At 48.6% G+C, this 15059-nt stretch overlaps 1 protein-coding gene across 2 annotated transcripts in view; it reads left to right on the top strand.

The window, feature by feature from the left end:
* The window catches only part of FAM120A (family with sequence similarity 120 member A), a 110755-nt gene that overhangs the window by 92785 nt on the left and 2911 nt on the right, over positions 1–15059 (top strand). For both annotated transcript variants that reach the window (XM_044756744.2, XM_044756746.2), the window contains exons 13-17: positions 1962–2171; positions 4062–4245; positions 4805–4942; positions 7039–7180; positions 7878–7974. In XM_044756744.2, coding sequence (XP_044612679.1) covers positions 1962–2171; positions 4062–4245; positions 4805–4942; positions 7039–7180; positions 7878–7974 — 771 coding nt within the window. The remainder of the gene's footprint in view (positions 1–1961; positions 2172–4061; positions 4246–4804; positions 4943–7038; positions 7181–7877; positions 7975–15059) is intronic.

The raw sequence follows: 15059 nt of genomic DNA, 5'->3' as shown, positions 1-15059 counted from the left end.
ATATTTATTGTCACCCATAAATATTAGGTAGTATTATTTTTATAATTAACATTTAGGGAAAGAATATAAATATATCAACTAACAGCGAGGCCCTTTAACATAAATATACGTGTGTGGATGAGGTAGACATCAGCCCACCAGGAGCCCTCGTTTTCATGGTCGTGCTTCTGTGCTCCACACACCTGCTGTCGTTGCCTAACCTTAGCGCTCACATGGCCGTCTGCCGGAGTGCTTTTGAGCCGGATTAGTCAAGTCAGGGTTTGGATGTGGATGCGACCAATACCAGCAGGGACCAAGAAATGGCAGCAGCTTCGAGCTTCCCCAGAAGGGCGCTGCTGACACCTGTGATGTGTTCGGGTGGCAGAGCAGATATCTGCAGAGCAGCTTAAGCACTGCCATTACCGTACCCCCCGCCTTGGCCAGGTCCTCCCGCCTCTGGCCCTGGAGGCTGAGGACTGGCAGGAGAGAGCTACTGGAGGCTGGTGGCCGTCGTCCTCGTGGAGGGGCTGAGGCCACGTGTCTACACGGGCAGCCTGAGCTCGGGCTGGCGTCGCTGCGGTGCCACTCCCGCAGCATCAGCATTCCAGGAGGAGACGTTCCCTCCTTCTGCCTTGAGACTCAGAGGAGAAGGGCTTCCACGTCTGTGCAGCACGGGCGGTGGGGCCTGCAGGGATCAGTCAGTCGGGCGAATGTTTCCTGTTTCCACCCTCTCTTTTCCTCTTTCTGCTCATAGATGTAAAATGCATCCAATTCCGTCACCCCAGCCCCACCTGCCCTTACCTGAACATGTTTAGCTCCCCTCTCAACACTGTGGAGAAGCAGGAATCCGCGGGGTGGGCTGGGAGGGGTGGACAGACTTCTAGGTTGGGGAAGTTCTGAACTGCACTGACTTAAAAATAACAAAAGAGGTTGGAAAACACAGTGTTAGCTGATAATGGGGGAATGTTGACACTCACAGCACAAAACAGCAGATAATCGTGAACTCATTATTATTGGCATTGGAATGATCTTTTTTCTCTTTAATGAAAAGCCAGTTTACCTGCACAGTTATGCACTGCTTAGGTTGGTACCCCATGCAGACTGCATTCTTGAGACGCCATCACCTTAGGAAATAAGTGTGCAGGGTGGGAAGACAGCTAAGACCCAGTCCCGGACGATCCACAGCGAGGCCCTTCACAGACAGATAATCAAGAGTTGACTGCATCTGTCAGTGTGTATCTCGTCCTGCGCATCGGGTGTAGAAGAGTGGGCTGCGTGTACGAAGGAAGGCAGGCAGGCCCAGCACTGCTGACCGGGCAAGAGGAGCGAGGCTCCCATAGTCTGCATGGTCCAGATACAATGTTTTTGTTGTTGTGTTCTTTCATTTATAAGCTATCCATTTCTCCTAAAGCATTTTGACAGTCTCATTAATAAGTTGCTATATAAACATTAACACATAAGATAATGTGGACGTAAAGTACAAGCTTTAGAGTGAAGTTATACCAAGTAATGTTTTAAGACAACTACTCGGAAAATGTAGAATCTTAATAGATTGTTCCTTTTACATCCTTTCTGTTAATCTGTTCCCAGTGTATAGAATCTGAAGTGTAAAATTTTATTTCACAAATGAATTGTGGGCTTGTTAACTGTTAGGGAGACCATTAATAATTTGTTACTTTGTCACGTGTCCACCTTAAATACAGTATTCCTTTACAGTTGTATAATGCTTTACAAATTCCAAATTGAAATATTTCATTATGTTTATAAAACAGTCTCTTAAATTTAAACTTGTTAAATAACATAGAAAGTGTTTCTGTTCAGACAGGCCAGTGCTAGGTCCCTGTGAGGTAATGATGGGTGTGTTGAGGGGGCGATGGTTGGGGGGTGTCCTTGTTAACCCTGGAGAGTTGTAGTCAGATGTTGCAAAGAATCGGATCCTGTAGTGTTCTTACTGCATAGAAATCACTCTTTTCCATTTTAAGATTGAGAACCTCGACCCCCGAGGCATTCAGCTGTCGGCTCTCTTCATGAGTGGTGTGGACATGGCCCTGTTTGCCAACGACGCTTGTGGCCAGCCAGTGCCCTGGGAACACTGCTGTCCTTGGATGTATTTTGATGGGAAGCTCTTTCAGTCCAAACTGCTCAAAGCAAGCCGGGAAAAGACCCCACTCATCGACCTCTGTGATGGTCAGGTCAGTTGTGGGAACACAAGCTGTGGCGGGCGGGGAGGGGCAGGTGGCCGCCTCCAGCTGGAATGAAGGCATGCTCACTGGCTGACCTGTCGTCTTTCGTGCGGGGTTGGTAATGAGCCTGTGTGACAGGGATTCTGATTCAGGCTGGGCCCAGCACAGCGTTTGAGTGTCAGCTTGTTGCCAACGTGAGCCCAGGTGCACGGGTATTGTACACTTGATTCTCATTGTTCACAGTACTCATATTCTGTAAACTCGCCTTGGATGCTGAATTACCAAATCCTGAACCGCTGCTCCCAGGGAGAATGCGGGGTCACGTTCCTGTGGGCCTCTGGTTGCAGCATCTTCCTCCACCACTCGGGACATAACTTTGTTTTAAGTGTGTTTCTGTTTAAAGACGTCTTTATATATATGTGAATGCACCGACACTGACCTCAGGGCCGGTGGCCTTGACTCTGACTCAGCCTGAACGAGCTCGTCTCCCTAGGGCATGGTGCAGCCGGGCCTTGGGAACACCAACCAGTACTCGGCGGTGCGTTTGGGGCCGCTTCCAACAGCACAGCCACCCACGGGAACAGAAGCCTGCACCACCTAGACAGAGAGCAGGACACCTGTTCACAGTGTAGCAGCTGAAGCGAGAAGGCAGAGGTTGCCTTCTCCCCTTCTCGCTGGCAGCTCAGCGTCCCCCCTCACATGTCTGTGAATGACCACGAGATGCTGCCGGTGTTGATGTGGGTTACAAACAGGTTTTAGCGAGTAGGCGAATTTGCATATTGGGACTCATGAATAACGAGGATCAAGTGTACTTTTGTGTGTCTGTGTGTGAGGAAGACTGGCCTTGAGCTAACATCCGTGTCCATCTTCCTCTATTATATGTGGGATGCCTGCCACAGCGTGGCTCAATGAGCGGTGCCATGTCTGCACCCAGGATCCGAATCCACAAACCCTGGGCTGCTGACATGGAGTGCACAAACTTAACCACTACACCACGGAGCTGGCCCCTTTGAGTGTGCTTTTTAAAATCCTAATTTAAAAATAAAGTGAAGGAGATTGTCTTAAAGAGGCTCACGGTGCTCCAGGCTTTTAACCCTTAGGCTACAGAGCACACGCTGTCCCCGTGCCACCGTGGCTCTCAGTTGAGCTCCATCTGAGGACAGATGGACGCGGGAGCAGATTGTTAGAGTCTCTGGTTAAAGGTTGGTTGTTGGTCTGTGTATTTGTGTGCATATTAACAAAGTCTCCACAGTTGAATGTTTTAGATGTTTTTCACGGTGGTGTTTGACACACATGAGTTGTGCTGTCCACAGTTGTACAGCTACGTTGTTCCATGCTGTGACTGACGTGAAGCCACCAAACAGTCCCCTCACAGGCAGCCTCGCAGACGGGGCTCCAGGCTTCCCGTCAGCAGCGCCTGTCCCTTGGCTCAGTTCCCTCTCTGTACGATGCAGTCGCTGCTGACCTAATGCTCAGTGATAGGAAAGTCGTCTCTCAGGGTGAGCTGGGCCTTGTCTGCCGTCCCTGCGCGCACTAGCGGAAGGGAGTCTGCCGGTGTCATCTGTCCAGGCAGAAGTATTGGTGTCGAGAACCAAATTGTTTCAGTTAATAACTTTTATAGAATGGTTCTCACCGAAGATATGCTGGGAAAGTCAGAATTTAAGTTCATGTTTGTTGATGAGATTAAGAGGTGTCTGTTAATTTTTTTGCATTTTTGGTTTTTTTGGTCATGTTTGCATTCTGCGAACCAGTGTTGCTGAGCGGATTGTGACTGTTACTTATGGGTAAAGAAGTTGACACGGCCCAAAGCAGTTTGTGTATCTTGTTTCTCTTCTATTCGTTCGAATTCAATGGAAACCTTGTGAATCAAGTTCTCACCTGCTGGTCCTTGACTTGCAGGCCGAGCAAGCTGCCAAGGTAGAGAAGATGCGGCAGAGCATCCTGGAAGGGCTGAGCTTCTCCCGGCAGAGCCACCCCCTCCCCTTCCCACCACCTGCGGCGCTGCCCTTCTACCCCGCCTCCGTGTACCCGCGGCACTTGGGGCCCGTCCCCCCAGCTCCAGGCCGAGGGCGGGGCTTTGCAGGTGAGTGTGTCCCCCACTCCCGAGGGTAGGGGCACGCACACAGTGGGTAGCCTTCTCGTGGGGCTGGCCTGCTGTGTTGAGCTCTTGTAATGGATTGTCAGCTTAGTGCTGAGGTCTGCAGCAGCAGCCCTCCACATTAGAAAGGAGCAGACTTGCTCCTGGAAGAGAGAGTGGGAGAGGGAGAGGGAGCTACAGAGACTTGTGGAGATGAGATTTGAAAATCGGTCCCTATAGCTGACAGCTCTCCTCACGTGGTGATTTAAGCCTCTCTCACGTGTGAAGTCAGAGGAACCCTCCTCCACTGAGGCCACCTCCCGGGCCAGTGGCAGGGCCCATGTGCAGGTGCCCGGTTGCAGAAGGCTCCCCCAAGAGCGAGCGAGGTGACATGTCGCTCTTGCTCTGCTGGTGATGCGAGGGGCCACGAAACCCCTCCCTGGCAGACAGTGTAAAAACAACTGAAAGAGACGGGGGTGTCTGCTACCCAAAAGCCCAGCGGTGGCTCTCCCCTGAACCTGGTTCCTCATGCCTTCTCCCGTCTCTCTCCACCCGGGTCCCACAGGAGTCTGTGGCTTTGGAGGCCCCTATGGGGAAACTGTAGCGACAGGCGCTTACCGTGCCTTCCGCGTGGCGACGGCGGCAGGACACTGCGGAGCCTTCTCAGGCAGTGACAGCAGCAGGACTAGCAAGTCGCAGGGCGGTAATTATGCCTCGCCTCCTCCTAGAGCTTTGCCCCCAGCAGCCCTCCCGCCGGCTGGCTCTCTGCCTCCGCTCCTGTCCTGACTGCAGCACCATATCCTTTCCGCGGGCCCCGCCCTGGCATCCTTGCCGTCCTCTCCCAGCCCCTGTCTGTCCCTGCTCTCCGCGGCAGCTGTGGCCCGTCTCTGCCTTCCCGCGGGGCTGGCACGTGTCCACACACAGCCCTTTTGTGTGCCCGGCCCCTGACCGTTGCCTCCTGTGAGAGCTCGGGCTGCCTGGTAACACCCAGTGTAGTGTTTTTCCAACTGTGTTTCCTAACAGCCTCCTCTTGGTAAAGAGGATTATGCTTGTATAGAAGACTCTAAGGCCGCAATAGAATTCCTGGCATTAAAAGTTTATCATGGTTTGTTTCATAGAAACATTTTTAAAGGAAGATGTAATATCAGATATGTAAGTAAGTTAGTTTTAAATTTCCATTGCTTCTCTTCTCATTTGTGTTAGGCTTGCAAGGGAGGAAAAAAAAAGCCTTAACCTTTAGTTTTGAAGTAATGTTTTACTGGAATTAGAAGCCTGTGAGTTGCGGCTTTGTCACGATCCTGCATTTTGGGACTGCATGTCTAAATCTGGCCATCAAGTCACAATGTAGGGTTGTCAAGTACATTTTTGAGTAACTTTTAGGGTAGGCAAGCCTCTCTCTCGACCAGGAGTGTTTCTAGCTGTTCCTTGTGGTGCCTACGGGGCTGATGAGACCTCTTCTGTAGGAGTCAGGACCCCCAGGCGAGCGCCGCCCTCTCGGCAGCACTCAGGGCTTCTCCTCCTCCCCACTGGACTTGCATGCCCCTCTCCTGCCTCCCTCAGCTCTCCCCTGTCCGGGGCGCTCTTCTTCCTGTTCCTGTGTGTCGTGCAGTGCACAGTGACGCGAGCTTTCTGCTTCCCAGTTGGCTTCAGCTCCTGCACCCCTCAACGCTAGCTGCAGCTGGGATGAGAGGCTCGGGGAGGTTGGACTGGACAGTGTGGGATTGGAATGAAATTTGCGAGGAGCCTGCTCCCTGCCCTTCCCCAGATTGTGTCTGGGACTGAGACCTGCGCTGTCCAGGGTGGGAGCCGCTGGCCACATGTGGCTCTCGAGCACGTGACTGGTGGCTTGTCCAAACTGAGCTGGTCCTAAGTGCAAAGTACACATCTGGTTTTACAGATTTAATACGGAAAAAAGAATGTAAAGTATTTCATTAGTAGTTTTTTATATTGATTATATATTGAAATTAATATTATTTTGGATATACTGGGTTAAAGAAAAAAATATTAAAACGTACTTTGTCTGTTTTTATACTTTTTTAATGTGGCTGCTAGAACATGTAAAGCTCACGGTAGATTTTGTTGGACAGGCTGCCTGGCTGCTCATCCTCATGGCTGACATCAGATGATGGAGAGTTTATTATGGTCCATTCCATCTCTCAGAAAATAAGACTATTGAGGTTCTGTTTTGTTTTTATCAGAAGTTTTGCTATCAGTTAATTACTTGAGAATTTTCTTAGATTAGTCAGGAAACCTTAGAATATGCAGGCCAGCAGTAATTTATACAAGTTAGTGAATAGAATGAATATTTGTGACCCTGCCTAGGGGAATTCCGATTTAACAATACAATAAGAAATAGCAGGCTAGATTTACTGGTTAGCTCCTGTAATGTTTGGTTAAGGTAGTAAACTCAGAAGTAACTACCCGAAGAGAAAATCCGCCCGAGTTTGCAGATTTCCATCTTGGCCATATAGACAGCGTGCTGTGTGCACCAGGGACAGGATATTTTTGGGTCTGTTTCTGTACTGCACACGTTGCGGTTGTAACCTATGTCACTTGTCATGGGGTCTTTGAACAGCCAGCACATTTGTCCTTTCAGGTGTATTTTTAACAACAGTTAAAAGTGTTAAAATCAAGCAGTGTGCGCGTATAGTCCACGTCATAACAAGGAGTCTACACAAAGCCAGGGGAGGGGCTTCTTACGAAACAGAAAGCACAACTGAAAAGAAATTTCTTGCTTGTGTCTCTTTGTCATTCTTAATTCTGTGATTGTAAAGGTTTTACGGTCTATTTTTCCTGCAGGAATCCAACCTATACCTTCTCAGGGAGGGAAGCTGGAAATTGCCGGCACTGTGGTGGGCCACTGGGCCGGGAGCAGGCGGGGCCGCGGGGGCCGCGGGCCCTTCCCCCTGCAGGTTGTTTCTGTTGGGGGACCAGCAAGAGGGTGAGTTCTGAACAATGGAAGCATATTTGTGTAGATAAAAAACAGCCTCTTGCTTGCCTTTTTCAATTATGAGTTTACTAGGAACATTTTTACGTCATTGAGAATGATGTTGGGGCCAGCCTGGTGGCGCAGCAGTTAAGTGTGCACATTCAGCTTCGGGCTTCGGGGTTCGCTGGTTCGGATCCCGGGTGTGGACATGGCACCGCTTGGCAAGCCATGCTGTGGTAGGTGTCCCACATGTAAAGTAGAAGAAGATGGGCACAGATATTAGCTGAGGGCCAGTCTTCCTCAGCAAAAAGAGGAAGATTGGCAGCAGTTAGCTCAGGGCTAATCTTCCTAAAAAAAAAAAGAATGATGTCTGTTCTCAGTGGTTGCATAGGATTCCATTATATGTAGCATTTTATATTTATTTAGACCAGCATTACATAATTATCCACACATTATTCAATTAACTTTTTTAAATGTTTTTAAAGAAGTAGCATTTTTGAAGGGTATTATTTTTCAAATTGAATGCACTGGATTTGGACCAAAAAATAAGATTGATTCCTTGGAATAAATCTTTGGTGTGACCGTGATTTATAAACTCCATGCTTCCCATGGCGTAAGATCAGACACCTTTAAATCCGTTTGATGTTATTTCAGTATGTCAGTGTAACAGGTTAAATCAGTTTGCTGTCGTTCTCTTTCCTTTGTTCAGGCGCCCGAGAGGAGTTATTTCTACCCCGGTGATCAGAACATTTGGACGAGGTGGCAGGTACTACGGCAGAGGCTACAAAACCCAGGCTGTGATGCAGGTAAGATAGGGTCACGCTGGTCGGGAGGGTTTGGATGTTTCCGTAGCTGTCGGGGCGTCTAACTCGAGAGGGCCATGAGGCACCATGAGGCAGGGTGGGGCTCACCAGGAGGAATTCCCTGTCCCATCGCCTCAGGGCGTCTGTGCTGGAGGGAGCTGGTCTCGTGCTCCCTGCCACTCAGGGACTGCGCTGAGGATAATCCGGGGGCTGTTAATGGGGTTTATATTATAAACGTTATTTAGGTAAATAGCATTTAAGATTTAGAAAAAAACTTGTGACTCTCAGTGCTGGGACAGCACACCCATTTCTCCTTCTGGACCACATTGGCTCGCTGTTCCCCAAGCAGATCAGCCCATGAGGAAGCAGTCACGTGCCTGTCTGCAGGAAGAGCTGCAGTTTTCTTCCGCTTTGGACATACGGTTTTAGGACCTGAGTCCTGATGAATATCCCCTTGAGAACGGTCTTGTAAAAATACTGGTCAGCCCTGACCCTGTCTTGTGTTGTCTGACCTCTTAAATTAGGATATTGAATCAAAGTGTGCAGTTTCTTCCCACACTATCCGTGTGAACATTAGGAGGAGTACGCTCTTGTGACTCATACTTCAATAAATCATATTTGAAAACTTAACTGGCCAAGAGAAAAAAGCTTGTGCCTTTACCAGGTGATCTTCGCATCTCCTTAACGTCTGTTTGCGTGAACTCATCAAGCCAGTCGAGTGCAGAGGCAGTCCCTTCCCTGGCGTGGAGCCAGGCAGCCCTGCTGCAGCACGGCATCCAGCAAGGGGAGGTGCTCGGCTCAGTCTGGCTCCCACGAGCCCCACCCTCACCTTCCTCTGCCTTCAGAGACCCCTTTTGAGCCAAAGGCACTCTTAGCCTCTTGACAGGTTAACGAGAGGGAGGAGAACACTGTCCTAACTGGTGTTCCAGCCCAGAGCCCGTCCCGTGGAGACGGCCCTCATGGATGGTTATTGTCATCTGTAGTGGACAGGGGCCGTCCTGAGCTGGTTGTAGGAAACATGTCTCCATGTGTAAAATGTGTATACCAACTGCCACGCAGGACAGACATGTGGCTTCATGAGGTACAGGGCAAATACCCACGTGGCTGATGCCCGAGGGATGAAGAGCATTTTCCCAGCCACAGCAAGGGCCCCTCACAGGCCTGTCTCAACGCCAACCTGCTGCCTCCTCCACCCAGAATCACTGTGACCCTGGAATGTACCTGACCTCTCGGCTGTCTGCTTGTGGCTGTCACCGGTGTCTGCTTCCCTGGTCCTGTGGTTGGGCTCTGTTGGTTCCTTCCACTGTGCTATGTCTCTGCTGGCGCTTTCCTCCTCTCTCTTTCCTTTACTTCCTCTCTTGAAGGACCATCTAGCATCCCCTGCAGGCTCACCTGTGGATTTTGCTGAGTGTGCTCACGGCCTGTGCCCCGGGTAGCTGTGTCCTTGTCTTTCTTGCAGCTGGTAGCTGGGTGTGGATGCTGCGTCGGACGTGGCTTCATCCCTGTGGCAGGGCTGGAGTGGAGCTGCGTGCTTTCCTGCCTTCTTGTCTGTTCTTATGTGTGAGGGCCTGTTGATCCTCAGTGACTACATCTATTCATTCACTGGGGATTGCAGAACAAAGATGCTCTCATTCCATCATATCTTTTTCATTATTTCCTGGGGTATTTTGATAAAAAGATGCTTCCCGTCACCTCCTATTTGGTGCCCAAGTGTTAGAGCCCTTACAGGAGAGGCACAGTGACTGTGTGGTCCTGTGGCTTTCCCTGCCTATCATTGGCTGCTGGGGCCCTTGGCCATGACCTGTGGGTTTCGGGACTCCCTGTCTGGGGCATCACGTGGCCCCGTAGACCTGGGACAGCCACTTCTCTTCATTTTCTGGTTTCTTTAGTGGGAAACGGCCTTTCAAGACCACAGTCTGGGCAGTGATGCACTCGGGCTTCCGTAGACTCAGTCACTGTTCCTGGTGTTCTGTGCACACAGACACGGAGTCCTCTTTCTTCATACATAAGCATGCACACTCAGCCGACATGCTTTTTACTGTATTTTTCTAAGGCAAAATCCTCATGAAATGACTACAGGGTTTTGTTTTGTTGAGTTTCTTCTCTGTTACATCTCTATGTGCTTTCTTTCATGCCCAGTTACTGTTTTTGGGCTTTTCCTGTGGACAGAACTAGAGGGGAAGGTGTGCACATGCATGCATGCTCGTATGTAGAGTGCACACACAGACATGTACACGTGGCTTTTCTTGTGGGCAGAACTAGAGGGGAAGGTGTGCACATGCATGCATGCTCGTATGTAGAGTGCACACACAGACATGTACACGTGGCTTTTCTTGTGGGCAGAGCTAGAGGGGAAGGTGTGCACATGCATGCATGCTCGTATGTAGAGTGCACACACAGACATGTACACGTGGCTTTTCTTGTGGGCAGAGCTAGAGGGGAGGATGTGCGCACGCTCCTATGTACTGTGCACACACAGATGTATACGTGACTTTTCCTGTGGACAGAGCTAGAGAGGAAGGGGTGCACACACTCATGTACTGTGCATATACAGATGTGTATATGTGACTTTTCCTGTGGACAGAGCTAGAGAGGAAGGGGTGCACACACTCATGTACTGTGCATATACAGATGTGTATACATGACTTTTCCTGTGGACAGAGCTAGAGAGGAAGGGGTGCACACACTCATGTACTGTGCATATACAGATGTATACGTGACTTTTCCTGTGGACAGAGCTAGAGAGGAAGGGGTGCACACGCACATGTACTGTGCATCTACAGATGTATACGTGACTTTTCCTGTGGACAGAGCTAGAGAGGAAGGGGTGCACACACTCATGTACTGTGCATATACAGATGTGTATACATGACTTTTCCTGTGGACAGAGCTAGAGGGGAAGGGGTGCACACACTCATGTACTGTGCATATACAGATGTGTATATGTGGCTTTTCCTGTGGACAGAGCTAGAGAGGAAGGGGTGCACACGCTCATGTACTGTGCATATACAGATGTGTATACGTGACTTTTCCTGTGGACAGAGCTAGAGAGGAAGGGGTGCACACGCTCATGTACTGTGCATATACAGATGTATACGTGACTTTTCCTGTGGACAGAGCTAGAGAGGAAGGGGTGCACACGCTCATGTACTGTGCATATACAGATGTGTATACGTGACTTTTCCTGTGGACAGAGCTAGAGAGGAAGGGGTGCACACGCTCATGTACTGTGCATATACAGATGTGTATACGTGGCTTTTCCTGTGGACAGAGCTAGAGAGGAAGGGGTGCACACACTCATGTACTGTGCATATACAGATGTATACGTGACTTTTCCTGTGGACAGAGCTAGAGAGGAAGGGGTGCACACACTCATGTACTGTGCATATACAGATGTATACGTGACTTTTCCTGTGGACAGAGCTAGAGAGGAAGGGGTGCACACGCTCATGTACTGTGCATATACAGATGTGTATACGTGACTTTTCCTGTGGACAGAGCTAGAGAGGAAGGGGTGCACACGCTCATGTACTGTGCATATACAGATGTGTATATGTGGCTTTTCCTGTGGACAGAGCTAGAGAGGAAGGGGTGCACACACTCATGTACTGTGCATATACAGATGTGTATACGTGGCTTTTCCTGTGGACAGAGCTAGAGAGGAAGGGGTGCACACACTCATGTACTGTGCATATAGAGATGTGTATACGTGACTTTTCCTGTGGACAGAGCTAGAGAGGAAGGGGTGCACACACTCATGTACTGTGCATATACAGATGTGTATACGTGACTTTTCCTGTGGACAGAGCTAGAGGGGAAGGGGTGCACACACTCATGTACTGTGCATATAGAGATGTGTATACGTGACTTTTCCTGTGGACAGAGCTAGAGAGGAAGGGGTGCACACGCTCATGTACTGTGCATATACAGATGTATACGTGACTTTTCCTGTGGACAGAGCTAGAGAGGAAGGGGTGCACACGCTCATGTACTGTGCATATACAGATGTGTATACGTGACTTTTCCTGTGGACAGAGCTAGAGAGGAAGGGGTGCACACGCTCATGTACTGTGCATATACAGATGTGTATATGTGGCTTTTCCTGTGGACAGAGCTAGAGAGGAAGGGGTGCACACACTCATGTACTGTGCATATACAGATGTGTATACGTGGCTTTTCCTGTGGACAGAGCTAGAGAGGAAGGGGTGCACACACTCATGTACTGTGCATATAGAGATGTGTATACGTGACTTTTCCTGTGGACAGAGCTAGAGAGGAAGGGGTGCACACACTCATGTACTGTGCATATACAGATGTGTATACGTGACTTTTCCTGTGGACAGAGCTAGAGGGGAAGGGGTGCACACACTCATGTACTGTGCATATACAGATGTGTATATGTGGCTTTTCCTGTGGACAGAGCTAGAGAGGAAGGGGTGCACACACTCATGTACTGTGCATATACAGATGTGTATACATGACTTTTCCTGTGGACAGAGCTAGAGAGGAAGGGGTGCACACGCACATGTGTATGTACTGTGCACACACAGACATGTATATGTGTGTGCTGCTGCTTTTTTTTGATGAAATATCTCAAGAGTTTGTGTTGACTCTTCTGATTCAGATTTAGGACTTGGGGGATTTTACTTAACCTTTACTGTTTATGTTTCTGTGTACATGTCTTTTCTTCCATCCTGAGAATCATGGTTCCTAAGAGCATAGAGGATGATTGAATTAGAATGCCCATAACTCGTCCTTTACCCCATGCCATATTGCACTCACAGTTGGCTCACCATAGCTAATACCACCATCCATGGTCCCTGAGAACAGTTAAAATGTTGGTGTATGCTCCCTCCACTCTCCCCCACTGTTCTCACATTTAAAAAATAGCTACGTTCTTACTGTCTCTGTGGTCCGGGCCCCCGCCACGACCTGCCACACTCTCCTTTAGCCTCACTCGTCCGGCTCTGCAACTGACTGTCCCAGCCCCGCCAGCCCCTGTCTCTGGGTCCATCCTGTCCCTCTGAGGCTCCCTCCTTAGTGGAATCCTCAGGGAGGACTGCCAGGGACAGTACTCAATCTGAAAACAGTCTGTTCCTAATAATTGAAAGCCTCTCCTTCTCGAGCGTCTTACCTGTGTTCTGTCACTAAGCTCTGCTCTCCAAGACTGACGACTCTGATTGTCTTTCCTTTTGAGGTTGTTGCTGTTTGGCCTAACTGCCCAAGATGTTATTTTCCGTTGGAGCTGAGTAACACGCCTTGCTGCTGGTCGTTCTGGTTGACACGCTGTCTCCAGACATGATCTCAGATCTTGTTTGACATCACAAGTTTTCTTGAATTGCCCGTTTCTTGTTTCTGTCCTTTTCCTCTGTTTTTTTTTCATTGCTGCTGCTCCTGCTGTGCTCGTCCTTCTGGGTCTGTCTGCAAGGCTCAGCGTACTCAAGTCCTGTCCTCTCTTGCTGTTTTTAGGCTGTAACTCGCATCCTGCACAGTTCGCCTGTTTAAAGTGTACAGTTCAGTCTGTTCTCAAGGTCATGCAACAGTCACCACTAATTCCAGAACATTCATCACCCTGAAAAGAAACCCCTGACTCCTGAGTAGTCATGTCCCCCCGATAGCCAGGCTGTGTTCTGTCACTGTGCACTTACCTGTGTGTGCATGTTGTGCACACACCCGCCCGCCATTCTTTCCATCACTGAGTGATCTCCATTGTGTGCATGGACCTCGTTTTGTCCCTTCGTTCATCCATGATGGACATTGAGGTTGTGTCCACTTTTTGGCTATTATGAATAATGCTGCCATGAACATATATACAAGTTTGGTTTTTTCCCCTAGTTTTATTGAGATATAATCAACATATAACATTCTGTTAGTTTCAGGTGTATAACATAGTGATTTGATATTTGTATGTATATCAAATCAGTATCATCACATTGTCTGGTTAACATCTATCACCTCACACAGTTACAAAGTTTTTTGTCTTGTGATGAGAACTTTTAAGATCTGCAGTCAGCCCTCCACACCTATGGGTTCTGCATCTGTGGGTTCAGCCAGCTGTGATTGAGAAGCCTATAGTGGTTGCATCTGTACTGAACATGTGCACTTTTTTCCTTGTCATTATGCCCTAGACAATAGTATAACAACTATTTACAGAGCATTTACATTGTATTAGGTACTGTAAGTAATCTAGAGATGATTTAAAGTATATGGGAGGATGTGCATAGGTTGTATGCAAATATTGCACCATTTTATATGTAGGGACTTGAGCGTCTGGGGATTTTGGTATCTATGGGTCCTGGAACCAATTCCCCGTAGACACCGGGGGACAACTGTACTCTCTTAGCAACTTTCAAATAAACAATACAGTATTGTTAACTATATGCATTCATTATGTACAAGTTTTTGGGAGGACACATTTTCGGTCCTCTTGGGTGCATGTGTAGGAGTGAATTCTGGGGCGTATGGTGACCCCATGTTTAAGCATTTGAGGAACCGCCAGCTGGCTGTCTTCCACAGCTCTTGCACCATTTTCCACTCCCACCAACAGTGTGTGGGGCTTCCACTTTCCCTCCTCGCCAGCACTTGTTCCTGTCTGTCCTTTAGTTGGCTGTCCTACTGGGTGTGAAGTGCTATCTCGTGTGTTTGGTTTGCATATTCTCTATCTTCGTTTCTTTCTGATTTCAAAAGTTTTTCTTCCTTTTCACCTTCTTAAGGTATTACCATGTTTATTTGGTGGTGTGTTTCTTCTAGTTAGTCTTCATTTCTGGAATTATTTTTTCTTTTTCTTTTGAATTCTTCTCTAAATTTTTTACCTTATTTCTGGCTTTTCTTGGTTTGATCTGTGCTGCTCGTTCTCCTTCTGTCCTGCCACTGCCCGTTCTGAAGTCAGAGGACGCAGTCTTGGTCTTTGATGGGCATGCCTTTCTGACATATTTCATTCTCCATAGGATGTAATTCCTTCCCCGTTTTCTCATAATGGTGTTCTGTGCAGTTCCATCTTGGTACTTTCTGTGGCTCATTTTTAGGTGACATTAATGTTCTTGCCCCTTGAGAAGGACAGATGATGAAGGGCAGCTTGTTCCTGAGAT

This window comes from Equus asinus, chromosome 23, assembly GCF_041296235.1.
Source record: "Equus asinus isolate D_3611 breed Donkey chromosome 23, EquAss-T2T_v2, whole genome shotgun sequence".
NCBI lineage: Eukaryota > Metazoa > Chordata > Mammalia > Perissodactyla > Equidae > Equus > Equus asinus.
This window is presented reverse-complemented; position numbering and strand designations above follow the sequence as displayed.